Source organism: Pantherophis guttatus, chromosome 2 (assembly GCF_059756535.1).
Source record: "Pantherophis guttatus breed Tessera chromosome 2, ASM5975653v1, whole genome shotgun sequence".
Classification (NCBI taxonomy): Eukaryota; Metazoa; Chordata; class Lepidosauria; order Squamata; family Colubridae; genus Pantherophis; species Pantherophis guttatus.
Genome location: NC_142064.1, coordinates 208,670,600 through 208,684,269, shown reverse-complemented (window position 1 = coordinate 208,684,269; position 13,670 = coordinate 208,670,600). Strand labels below are relative to the sequence as shown.

General features: G+C 43.2%; 1 protein-coding gene across 2 annotated transcripts in view; it reads left to right on the top strand.

The window, feature by feature from the left end:
• Nucleotides 1-8,263, top strand: part of HYAL3 (hyaluronidase 3) — a 30,678-nt gene extending 22,415 nt beyond the window's left edge. For both annotated transcript variants that reach the window (XM_087887690.1, XM_034440620.3), the window contains exons 2-4: nt 1,385-2,368; nt 4,704-4,793; nt 7,706-8,263. In XM_087887690.1, coding sequence (XP_087743816.1) covers nt 1,448-2,368; nt 4,704-4,793; nt 7,706-8,131 — 1,437 coding nt within the window. In that variant the 5' untranslated portion in view covers nt 1,385-1,447 and the 3' untranslated portion in view covers nt 8,132-8,263. The remainder of the gene's footprint in view (nt 1-1,384; nt 2,369-4,703; nt 4,794-7,705) is intronic.
• The last annotated feature ends 5,407 nt before the right edge of the window (nt 8,264-13,670 follow it).

The window sequence follows — 13,670 nt, the reverse complement described above, 5'->3', positions numbered from 1 at the left end:
CTCCTCTAGGCAGGTGTTCGGCAGGAATATATTTCCCTCTTTATTCTAATTGTGATTTTTGTGTTTTATTTGCTATGATCTATGACTGAATAAAGATTGATTGGTTGGTTGAGACGAATAGTGGATTGGGAAAGCTCAATGGAAAAGATATATTTTTAAATTTACCTAACGCATACCTACTGTAAGACTTGGTTTGTTGCAAAAGGAAGATGATTGATCCGCACAGGACATGCCCACCACAAGGAAGACTGTTTCCTAGTTGTTATAGAATGATATTTTGCAAGCCATGGGCCTAACAAGTGAACTATCTCTTAAGATCACAGATGTTTATAAAGCTGATCTAATAGTAGTAATTCTGTAAGGCAACTTGATTCCTGATGATCTACAGCAGGGGTGTCAAACTCAAGGCCCGGGGGCTGGATCTGGCCTGCTGGGTGTTTAGATCTGGCCCATAGGCCCATCCTGGAAACAGTGAAGGACCAAACCGCGATGCCTCTGCCAGCAAAAACGGGCTCCTGAGCTCAGTTTTTGGCTGCAACAGCCTCCTGCAACCCTCTGCCAGTGAAAACAGCTTGGGAGTCCATTTTTGCTGGCGGAGCGCTCGGGCCACAATAGGCGCCCCTGACACAAGTGATGTTGAGCTGGCCACACCCATCCCAACCACGCCCCCCGTGGGCCCCCCAAGGTCAAACACAACCCTGATTCCGCCCTCAATGAAATCGAGTTTGACACCCCTGATCTAGAGGTGATGCTTTCTTTTGCTCTTTTGGCATCTGTTTTAATCCTGACACCCTTTCTTTCCCTCTTCACTAGCAGGCTTTTAGAAAAACAGCAAGCAATCCTCACAAATCTGAACAAGAGAACCTGAGGCCAGAAGCTTCATACTTCCTACTCTGTAATAAACAAAGCATTTCTCTTATGAAGCCGGATTCTCAGTTTAAAATTCAGCTTGTACAATGAATGTGTCAGATAATTTGATTAAATGAATGAATTGATTGATTATATTTCTGTTCTAGTTTTCCACAATGAATAGATTATGGGTCTCTCCGCCCATCCCTACACCATTGTGAGAAGGTGACAATTTGAGAAATAATGACTATCCTGAAGTCAGGACAGTGATTCATGAATAGTATGACCTTAAAGCTGTCCCGCTGTCCATAGTACAACTCATTGGTTATTCTGAGGGAGGAGGCAAACCTGGGTGTCCCCAATTCTAATCTGACATTTTAACTGCTATGATTACAAGGTTCTCTGTAGCTAGTGGTTTAACTTTAATTAAGTCAATTTATTTTTTAATTTTCTGTGTATTATATGCTATTGAGTTAGAAGTAAATAAGAGGCAGACAGATTTTATTTAATCCATCACTCCCTTTCTCTTTGTCAGGGGATACATTTATGAACAAAGCTTGAGGAGTTCCAGAATAGATACTAGCTTATTCCATCCACCATGATCCTGGAGAGAATTATCTGGATCTGCATCACCTTCTGTACTGCGTCTGTTAGACCCCTGGCAGGGAATAGCTGGAAGCAGGCAGCTGCCAGTCCCATCATCCAGCATAAACCATTTGTTGTGGTGTGGAATTTACCCACAATCAGATGTCAAGAGCATTTTGGGATCAGATTACCTCTGGAAGTCTATGGCATTGTGGAGAACAAAGGCAATGTGTTCCGTGGACAAAATATGACTATTTTTTACAAAAACAAGTTTGGACTATATCCCTACATATCTCCACAGGGTGACTGGCATAATGGGGGGATCCCTCAGAAGGTTAAACTGAAGAGACATCTAGAGAAAGCCGCTAAGGAAATCACAGAACTCTTGAACAATAACTTCCAAGGTCTGGCAGTAGTAGACTGGGAAGAGTGGCGACCTCTCTGGAGAAGAAACTGGGGGCCCAAAATGGCTTATAGGGAGGCCTCTAAACAATGGGTGAGGAAAAGATTTCATGGACTCTCTCCTGAGGAGCAAACTCACTTAGCTCAGGTAGAGTTTGAAAAGGCCGCACGGGTGCTGATGGAGACTACTCTAGCTCTGGGAAAGAAGCTGAGGCCACATGGTTTCTGGGGCTTCTATAGGTTTCCTGATTGCTTCAATGACAAATGGGGGAAAGTGGAGAACTATACTGGCCAATGTAATCCGAAGGAGGTCCTGTGGAATGATCAGCTCATGTGGTTGTGGAAGATCTCCTCAGCCCTCTATCCCAGTATCTACCTTCCACTGAAAGTACCAGTTTTGTACCGCCAGCATTATGTACATCACCGTCTTGGTGAGGCATTCCGTGTGGCACAGTTTGGCACAGAGCATCCCCTTCCTGTGTTACCATATTCCAGGGTTTCCTACAGGCGTTCTTCAAAGTATCTGACTGAGGTAAGCACTCTGGGGTGCTCAGAGTAGGGGGTAATGATAGATCCAGGGTTTGCAAATCATAGTTACATTATTATTTGGCTGGAAAACATTTTTTGAGCTGTATTCACTTCTATGGTACATGATTCCTTCGTTATATTTATCTCACTTTTTTTCCATAGTAGTTCTGAATGACATATATGGTTTCCCCATCCACACAGTCTACTGTCAGCCCTGTACTGCATTCTTCCAATTATTCTTGGAGTAGATTAAATGTGGGAGAAATTTCCTGCTTCATGGCCATTCAGTAAACAGTATTTCAGTCTTGAGTCATCAACTGCAGTAAAAATACTATGTTTAAAAATGGAACTGCAGTAAGTAAGGTCCATTCATTAATTTTGCAGATTATTGTTTTAATAGAAAGAAAAAAGCTACTTATTAACAACAGCTGTAGAGACAAATTGCATCTTTTTCAAACAGGCTAAACTGAGTAATTAAGCAAAAGGAGTTTGCTCTTGTTAGATTTTTATTCTGACTATAGGGCTATTCAGTGTTGTAGATTTTCCTGAACATTTTGAATTGGAATTTTTTAAAAGAAAACAATTCTATGGAAAATGTTCAGTTTGCATTGAAAAAAAATCTCATATAAATAATACTATGCATAATGGAAAATAGGAGTTGGGAATTTTTTACAGAAAATATTTTTCCATACCATTACTGTAATGTAAAGTATTACTGGGTAGTTTAATTTCTTTCGGTGTTCCAAAAATGTGTACACAGAACTAAAAAATGATTATTGCTTGGATTATAGGTATTCACTTGGTCTTTGGTGCAATAGTCAAACAAATCTGTTGGGCTCTTCAGCCATGAGGACACATGCAAGATTTGTTTGACCAGTGAATTCAATAGAACATAAGTGTCTCTTGTGAATAATAAAGTCTCTGGCTGGCTATATGACTTATCCCAAGCTGGTGATCCTCCAGCTATTTTAGACTCCAATACCCAATTATGGTAGCTGAAGCCCAGTTCATCTCATTACTCTTCTAACTCATAAGTACTGATTTGGGGTATCTATAAGGAAAAAGATTACGCTATACCTCTAGGTCTCTGAAAATAGACCTTTAAGCTCCATTAAAACCAGCTTAATAGAGACTTTATATCACTAAAATTATAATGTGAATCTCTCATCAGAGTCCCAAAGGTGCTTTCTCAAGAGGCAACTGGTCTTTGTTTTTTCTTTGAAGTTGTTTCGCTTTTCATCCAAGGAGTGAAATGTTTTCAAAGAAAAACCAGAAAGTCCAGTTGCCTCTTGAAAAAACACATTTGGGACAATCATGACCTGGATGACTGAGAATCTCCATAGACATCTCATACAGAGTTATTCACTATCCCAGTGGTGAAATGTAAAATTTATTACTACTGGTTCTCTGGGTGTGGCTTGGTGGGGGGGTAATATGACTGAGTGGGCGTGGCCAACTTTTTTTTTTTACTTTTAAAACCATTTTTTCTACCACCTCTTCCGCTGAAGGGGTTGTAAAAAAAATGCTTTTAAAGCCTCTGACGATCCCAGCTGACTTGCCTGATCGGCAGAGGCTTTTTTTCCTTTTAAAAACTTTTTTTCTTTAACCTCTTCGACCGAAGAGGTTGTAGAAAAAATGCTTTTTAAAGCCTCTGATGATCCCAGCTGAGCCGTGCGATCATCAGAGGCTTTTTTTTTACTTTTAAAAGCATTTTTAAAGCCAAAGAGGTTGTAGAAAAAATGGTTTTAAAAATAAAAAAAAAAAGCCTCAGCTGGGCAATGGGGGTTTTTGCTACTGGTTCTCTGAACCACCCGCCTCCATCGCTACCAGATCGGGTGATCGGATCCGAACCAGGAGCATTTCACCCCTGCACTATCCACTATCATGTCCTGCCATTCTGTTGAAAGGGGGGCAGGGAAGGAAGGCTTGCTGGCATTTTCCACATACTTTTGCTTTTGCTGTAACTGCTTGGGAATTAGGGAGGGGGATTGTCTTCAGAGATGGAGCAGACTGCTTTCCAGCCGGTTCCAGCCTGGTTCCAAGGCCGTCGTGCCCTGAGACTACACTGTTATCTGCCTAGCACCTCAGCGTTCTCAAAATAACCTTGCGGCATCACATTGGCTGCTGGTGGACTGGTCAGGGGGGTTGGGTTTGGGGAACCAGGAGAATTGCTTTGTGCTCTGTGGGGGTTTTTCAGATTCTGCCTGACTTTACTGCAACCACTTTCTCTCAGTAAAAGTTCCTTTGATTCAACTTAATGGAATCAAGAGTTTTGCTTTCCTGAGGGACCAGCTGGGACAGGTCCTTACATTTTCTCTTCTTTCTTTTGTTTGATTCAGGCTGACTTGATAAATACAATTGGAGAAAGTGCAGCAGTTGGCAGTGCTGGGGTTGTACTCTGGGGCGACCTCTCCTACTCCCGGTCACTTGTGAGTATTTCTGAAACATTTGTATGCTCCGTACTGTGAAGGTGAAACTTGAGCACAGGTCCATATCACTTCCTCTGCACCAATGGCATTCCTAGCAACTGTTGGGGAGATTCTATCCAGCTTTAAACTCTGGTTTAGGCAAGATACTGTAGATTCATGAAGTAATATGTTTTCCTAATAGTGAGATTTCACTAATTCTCTATAATTCTTTTATGGTTGGGTCTTCTTAGAGGACATTGTTCATCTATTTGTGCCAATAGGCCAAAACCTGTAACATTTTCAGCTTGAGCGGACCTAATAAAATATATAAATTTTCTGGAAGACAAAATCACTCAACTTCATTCCCAGTTAGATGCCAGCGTGGTTGCTGGTCCAGTGGAAGCCCCTGAAGCAGGTTCTTGCCCTGCTATCTGGGAATAGTTTGACCCTGTTGCTCCCGAGGAAGTGGACAAAATCCTAGGGAGTATGCGCGCAAGCATTTGTGGATTAGACCCATGGCTTGTGAAAGCTTCCCAGGAGGTGACAGGCAGGTGGACTCTGGAGGTGATTAATGCTTCCCTACAGGAGTGGACAGTGCCCCAGCACTTTAAGGAGGCTGCGGTCTGCCCTCTTCCATTGCTGGACTCCACCCAGTTGGATAATTTCTGACCTGTCTCCAATCTTCCCTTTTTGGGGAAGGTTGTCGAGAAGATAGTTGCAGGGCAGCTCCAGAGGTTTCTGGATGAAATGGATTATCTCAACCCCTACCAGTCATGATTCAGGCCTGGATTTGGGACACAAATGGCACTTTTGGATGATCTCTGGTGGGAGCGGAATGGGGGTAGTCCATCCTGCCCTGTGGAATGAACTGCCCCCAGAAATGTGCAAGATCTCCAACCTCTGTGTATTTCGCTGTGCCCTCAAGACCCTGCTGTTCCGCCAAACCGGGCTATCAATTTAATGATTTTTAAATTGGGTTTTAAATTTTGGGGATTTTAAATTTCAGCTGAATTATGTAATAATTTTAATTATTTTTAACTGATGTTTGTCTTTGTGTTTTTAATAGGCTGTACACCGCCCTGAGTCCTTCAGGAGAAGGGCGGTATAGAAATAAAATTATTTTTTATTTTTATTTTTTTTTATTTATCCATCCTTGCTGTACTTGACCTCTCAGTAAATTTCAATACCATCGACCATGGTATTCTCCTGGAGCGCTTCGGGGGATGGGAGTGGGAGGCCTTATGCTATCCTAGTTCACTTCCTTCTTCTGTGGCTGCTCTCAGTCAGTGTTGATAGGAGGGGAGAGATCCAGCCCTTGCCCACTGCTTTGCGGGGTTCCGCAGGGCTTGGTACTCTCTCCACTTCTGTTCAACATTTATATGAAGCCGCTGGGTGAGATCATCCGTTATCATGGACTGAAGTATTACCAATATGCTGATGATACTCAGCTATATGTCTCAGCCCGTGGTGAGTTAAGTGATACCATGTCCTCCCTCTCGCAGTTCCTGGAGGCTGTTAGGGGTTGGATGAGGAGCAACGGGTTGAAACTAAACCCTGGCAAGACTGAGTGGCTCTGGGTTTGGGGTTCGTTGGCTCAGGGAGAATTGCCATCTTAGATGGGGTGGCACTACCCCAAACAGACCCTATGCGTAATCCGGGGGTTCTTCTGGGCTCACAACTCCTGCTCGAAGAGCAGGTGATGGTCGCGGCCAGGAGGGCCTTTGTGCAACAATGAGTTGTGTGCCAGTTACACCCTTTCCTGGACCAACAGTTCCTACTCACAGTCACTCATGCCTTAGTCACTTCTGTCTTGACTATTGCAACGTGTGCTACATGGGGCTGCCTTGAAGAGTATCCGGATGCTCCAGTTGGTGCAAATGCAGCGGCCCACATGGTTTTGTGCAGACCCTGGTGTGCACATGTATCACCTCTCCTGTGGGAGCTGCATTGGTTGCCGATTTGCTTCCGGGTGCAATTCAAGGTGCTGGTTGTCACCTTTAAAGCCCTTCATGCTGGGGACCAGGTTATCTGAGGGACCGTCTCTTACCAGTCACATCTACCCAACCCATCAGAGCAGGGAGGCAGGGAATGCTGCGGGTCCCATCCCCGAGGGAGATACACCTGGTGGGACCCAGAAGAAGGGCCTTCTCCGTGGTGGCTCCCTCTCATTCTCCCAGAGATTAAAATGGCCCTCACTCTAATTCTCTTCTGGAAGGTGCTGAAGACCTGGTTCTGCCAGCGGGCCTGGGGAACCCAGAGTGGGATGAAGCCCATTAAATGGCTCGTGTGACCGGCTGTCGCTGGGGTGGGGGGTGATTTTATTATGATTTTATTATACTATATTAATTTATTTGATTCTTTTTATTAGTTTTATTGTTTTAAATGTGGTTTTATATTCTGAAGCCGCCTTGAGTCGCCATGGGCAAATAGGCGGCAATATAAATTTAATAAATAAATAAAAATAATAAATAAAATAATAAAGCCAATTTGTGTTTAGAGAAAAAAAAGGGAAACATTGCCTTCTTCTATCACAGTATTAGAACACACAATGATCAAACAAAAATTATAGGAGGTTGAGGCAATATTTTATATATCACATAAATCAAAATATGGAATTTTCTACTGCAATATATAATGTTTACTGCAAAGCTGGATGTTTTTAAATCAAATTCATGGAAGAAAAGACTATCAAACAGTATTAATCTATGTACTGCCTTCCAGTATTGATGGCAGTGTACCTTTCCATGCTAATTGCTGAGAACCAGGCATGGAAAATACTAATGTGATCCATATTCTGCTTATGAGTAGAAGTCCCTGATTTGTCCCTCTAGTAACAGAATGCTGGAATGGATGGTTCTCTTGGCCTGATCCACCCTGCTGCTTTTTGAGTTCTTCAAAATCCAAATCCTAATTCTGATCTTAATGTTCTCCAGGAGAGCTGCAAGAGTCTTCACCATTATATCACCACCACACTGGGACCTTACATCGCTAATGTGACTACAGCAGCAAACAGATGTAGTCGCCAGCTATGTCATGGGAATGGACGTTGTGTGAGATGTGACCTGAGTGAATTAGGAGCCTTTCTCCATCTGGACCATCAGCTACAGGAAGGGGACTTTGGGATAACAGATTTTCAAGACCAAAATGTGTCAATGCAAGATCATTTTCAGTGTCAATGCTATCCAAAATGGGCTGGCACCCACTGTGAGAGGCCACAGAGGATAGAGCCCTTTGAGATACCAAAACCTAACCAAGCTTCACACTATAACAATGTATATGATGCAGTTCATGATGGTGACTTTGATTTGGGATCAAATATCTGTCCTACCTCCATTTATGGTAAAGAAAAAGAAAGATAACGATTTCTCCAAAGCAGCACTTTATTGAGTAGGAATCTTGATAGGTTCTAGGAAGTGAATGTTTCCTGATAACTTGAAGAGAATGACAGAATTCTTGAATTATATTTGGATAATTGCCTTTCTTTTACCTCATATTTTCTCTCTATTGTCTTTATTTACATTTAACGATGCCCTTGAAGTGATGTCCCGGTGCCTGGAGGCCATACGGATCTGGATGGGGAGAAACAGGCTCAGACTCAACCCATCCAAGACCGAGTGGCTGTGGTTTCCGACGTCCCAATATAGTCAGCTGGTGCCATCGCTGACTATTGGGGGCGAATCATTGGCCCCCATGGAAAGGGCTCGCAACTTGGGTGTCCTCCTGGATTCACGGCTGTCTTTAGAAGAGCACTTGACGGCCGTGACCGGGAGGATTTTTCATCAGGTTCGCCTGATCCGCCAGTTGCGTCCCTTTCTAGATCGGGACTCCCTACGCGCGGTCACTCATGCCCTCATCACCTCCCCTCTGGACTACTGTAACGCTCTCTACATGGGGCTCCCCTTGAGGAGCACTCGGAGGCTCCAACTGGCGCAGAGTGTGGCCGCGCGGGTGGTAATGGGAGCGACGTGGCGCTCCCATGTAACACCTCTCCTGCGTGAGCTGCACTGGCTCCCGGTGGTCTTCCGAGTGCGCTTCAAGGTCTTGGTTATCACTTTTAGAGCGCTCCATGGCTTAAGACCTGGTTATTTACGGGACCGCCTGCTACCACCAATAGCCTCCCACCAACCAGTACGCTCCCATAGAGAGGGGCTCCTCTGGGTGCCGTCGGCCAAACAATGTCGACTGGCAGCCCCCAGGGGGAGAGCCTTCTCTGTGGGGGTACCTACTATCTGGAACGAGCTCCCCCCGGAGATACGGAGGATCCCGGATCTGCGTACCTTCCGTCGCGCGCTCAAGACGTTCTTATTTCATCAAGCTGGCCTGACCTAAGTTTTTTTCCCCCTTTTTAAATGGAAATTTTAAATTTGGTTTTAAATTATTGGGGTTTTAAATTTTCAGCCAAATTATTTAATTCGTTTTACTTTATTTTAAATTTTGTATTTATATGTTTTATTCTATGGCTGTTCACCGCCCTGAGTCCTTCGGGAGTAGGGCGGTATACAAATTGAAATAATAAATAAATAAAATAAATAATCTTAGCACGAACATGTTCTGGCAATAACTGTACTCCCTTGACAATGTCTTAATCTTGCCTCAGTTCCTAAGGGAGACAGGCTTAAGTCTTTTGCTATATTTGTATTAGAGTTAATTTAGCAGGGAATGTAACTTAATTCTACTTTTCTGATGTTACTGGACATGACAGAGAGAGGATGGGGAAATGAATTGCCCAGTAAGACTGGCTTTTGATGCATGTGTGGATCTCTGTATCACATCTGCTGTGTCATAATTATTTTTCTCTGTCTCTCTTTCACAAAAGCACACCTTACAATTGTATGCAAACAAAGTAGGTTGAAAGCACATCATCTCACCCCATTGTCAGGTTGGATTTTTCTCCAAAACTATTTATTGGGTTCATTTAACAGAGCACCTCATGCAAGACTCTGAGAACTTTTGGCCATCTCACCGAGTAGAGAAGACCAAAAGGCCTCTGAGTCTTGCATCAGAAAGGACGTTCTATTTTGTCAGCAAAAATGATAATAATCAGTCACTTCACACCTAGTGTCATGATGGGTGATTGAACATAGGACTGCATGAATTTGATCAGCACTTATTGATAGTATCATTTTAGAATTCTCACTTGCACTTTGCGTTTGAGAGGAAAGGAAGAATTAAGCCTAAATTAAATGCAATTATTTTGAAGCTAAACCGACTATATCAATTCCTAATAAAAGAATAGTTGCTTTTATTAACCTTTAAAGGAGAAACAAAGAATTACAAACACCAACAAAACTATCTTAAACCAACAAAATAATGCAACAGTTGGAAAAAGGCTACCAAAAGTGAAAGGACACTGTTGCCCCTATTTTCATCTGACCGCAAATAAATTCACACATTCTGTTTCCAGACATGGTTCCTTTGCCACTTGCTACTAAATAAATCGACAGATGTGGGGCTGAGCACAACGTTTAGTCTCTCTCATTGTATTTTCCAGAACCCAAGTAGAAAGATTTTTGTTGGAGATTATGGAAAGCTGCTGCTGGTCAGAGTCCTATAGACCATACAAAGGTTCCATGGACAAAGTTAATTCAATTCAAGGCAGCTCCATATGTTATTTACAGTATGTTCTTGTGTGTTCAACTGTCTCCCTGAATATACCGATTCCTAGTTTTTGTACAATAGGAGATTAATTCCCTGAATGTCAAATCTCTAGAAAGTCTCCAGGCATCTAAAGTAGATGTAGAAATAAATTTGATTCATCAGTACATTAATGGACTTTCTAATTGTGGAAGAACACCATGGAATATGAGCCATTGTGAACTTGGATCATAGTCTACTGTACATTTGTAGTCATCGGTAACAGTGGTGGGTTGCCCCCGGTTTGGACTGGTTCGGAAGAACCGGTAGTAAAATTGTCAGGAGGCTCCGCCCACCAACCCAGATGTCATCAGGAAGTTTCTGTGCATGTGCAGAAGAGCGTGCGCAAGAGCAATGCGAGATCACGCGTGCAGTCCCATTACGAACCAATAGTAAAGGTAAATAGAACCCACCCTGATTGGTACTGTATTCATATGATTCTGGCCAGTATTGAAAGATTTAAATACTTTCTCTAAAACAATATATTCAACAGCCTTCTAAAGCACTACAAGCTGCACCCTCGGACAAGAATGCATTTCTTTGTAAGATGCAATGTGAGACCTAATTTCCTGAATTCTCATTTAGGTTAAGCCATAGTTTACTATAATTGATTAAATAAGCCACAATTGTCTGAATTCTCACATCATCATAAACTATGTTCCAATAAATTAAAGCAATACACGAACTTAACCAATTTGCTTTTGTCTCCAGTCCCAAGATAGTTAAAATATGATGTTAAAAAAATGAATAACTGGTATGCTTGAAATGGATCTAACATAAATAAACTAATATTCAAATAATTATTACTATAAGTGAGGAACATTTTATTTATTTATTTAAAACATTATTCAGCTGTCCATCTTATACAGAACTCTGAATGGCTCCCAATCAAGAATTAAAACAACATTAAAAACCATATGAAAACTATTAAAACCATAAACATTAAAAATAAAAACCTGTTGCCATGTCAAAGGTTCAACATGCAGCACATGTTGAGCCATCACATCCTATCTCAGTGCTAGGGCTTGGAAAAGACAGATCTTCAGTGATTTTTAAAAGATAGGAGGTTTGAACCTTTGGGCTAAGAATTTTTTCTATAGGGCAGGGGCTGCCATGGAAAAGCCATACTTCCTGGCTCCTTCCAATAAGATGGCAATGTTTAAAGGAAGGGACTAGGAAGGAGGTGAGCAACCTATGGCTCTGGAGCCGCATGTGGCTCTTTCATCCCTCTGCTGCAGCTCCCTGTCGCCACCACAATTTTGAGAGGAGCTTCTGGTTATGGGGAGGAAAAGCATGGTGGATCAGGAAGAGACTCTATGGCAAGGGGTGGGTTTTCTGGTCAGCTCCACAATTGATAGGTAGAGGAAAAAGGGTGCCGCACTAGGAGGAGACACTCTGGTGGGGGAACTGGACTTTCGGTCGGCTCCAGAATTGAATGGAGGGCTTCCTGTTAGGACCTTTGTGGCTCTTTGAGTGTTTAAGGTTGCCAACCCTTGGCCTAGGAAAAGACCCACCTATCTAATGTGGACCAGTAGATGTTTTTAGAGAAAGGCAATTCCACAGATAACCTGGTGCTGTGCCATATTGGATCTTAAAGGTAATAACCATCACCTTGAATTGCCCCCAGAAGAAACCGGAAGCCAGTGCAGCTCATGTAACTGAAGTATTAAATGCGTAATCTAGAGACACCCATCACTGCGCATGCTGTGGCATTCTTTATCAGTTGTAGCTTCTGAACGGTCTCGAAGGGCAGCCCCATGTAGAGCACATTGCAATAATCCAATGGGAACTACCAAGACATGAATGATCATGAGCCCGGCTTCTCAGTCCAAGAAATGGTGCAATTGGTGTACCAGATGAATCTATGTAAAGCCCCCACCCCACCCCTCCCCAAGTACAGCCACCACCTGCTTCTCAAGCAGGAGCCATGAATCTAGGAGGACCTTGAATTTGGGGACCAACTCAGTCTGGGAGACTGCCTCCCCACCTAGAGTCAAAAGAAAATATCATTTGGGCCTAGGGTGTGGGCAAAATTTAGAGCCACTCCATCTTGCCAGGGTTGAGTCAAAACCAGCACTGCCACAGCATCACCTGTCTGGATAGGTGCAAGGGATGTGAAATTAGGTACTACTACAGTCATGTCAGGAGCATTGAAGCACTTCTGGGTTTAAAGGATTGAAAAGTATCACCATTGCCCAGGAGGACGCCCAGTTGGGGTCTTCTTTCATGTCCCTTCTTTCATGTCACGTTAAATATAATTAGGTGTTATTCACATAGTGATGATACTAGACCCCATACTGATGGATGATCTCCCTCAGTGTTTCATGTAGATTTTAAAAAAAGGGAGGTGAAAGGTTCAAGCCCTGGAGCATCCTACATTGTAGAATCCTAGAGCTCAACCTCTCTTTTTGTACCAACACCAACTGGAACCAATTACAGAAGTAGGAGGAGAACCATCGTATCCCAGTGCCTCCAACTCCCAACCTCTGAAGCCGGTCTCAAAGGATACCAAGGTCAATAGTATCAAAACCCTCTGAGAGGACCAGGAAGGCCAGACTGGTTTCATCACCCCATCCCAAGCCCTCCAAGTGTCATCAATGCCATTTCAATGCTGTGCTTTGATCTGAATCCAGACCTAAAAGAATCCGGGTAATTGGTTTCATCCAGGGTTCTTTGCAGCTGGGCACCAACCACTTTCTCAACAATCTTCCCTAAAAAGGGAAGACTGGAGACTACATAAATGTTGCCTAATACTATTGGGTCGAAGGAGAGCATCTTGAAAAGGGGGATGCACCACTGCGTCCTTCAGGGTAGGAGGTGCTACCCTCTTCTGGAAAGAGGCATTAATCACTGCTTGAATCAAACCACATGCCACCTCTTTGGAGGCCTTAACCAACCAGAAGAGGCATGGGTCCAGAATGTAGGTGGCCAAGCTCACACGTGGCCCTATCCCCTTCCTCAAGAAGTCCCCCAGAACCATACATCTTGGGAACTCCATTGCTAGCCCAGATTTAGAATCCAAGAATGTGGGCAGGGATGCTGCTACATTACAGAGAATAAGATAAGTGAATAGTAATTCCCACTGATCCCTATGGACCAACCTCACAAAAAAGATCTCATACAGTACTTGATGATGTCTGGTGCAGAACCACTAATGTCCAGCAGAGGCTCATGGAAGACAATAGCTACACATCCACCCCTATCTTGGAGTCCTAGTTGGTACGACATTCAAAATTCCAGTGGCATATTTCAGAGAGGGTAGCC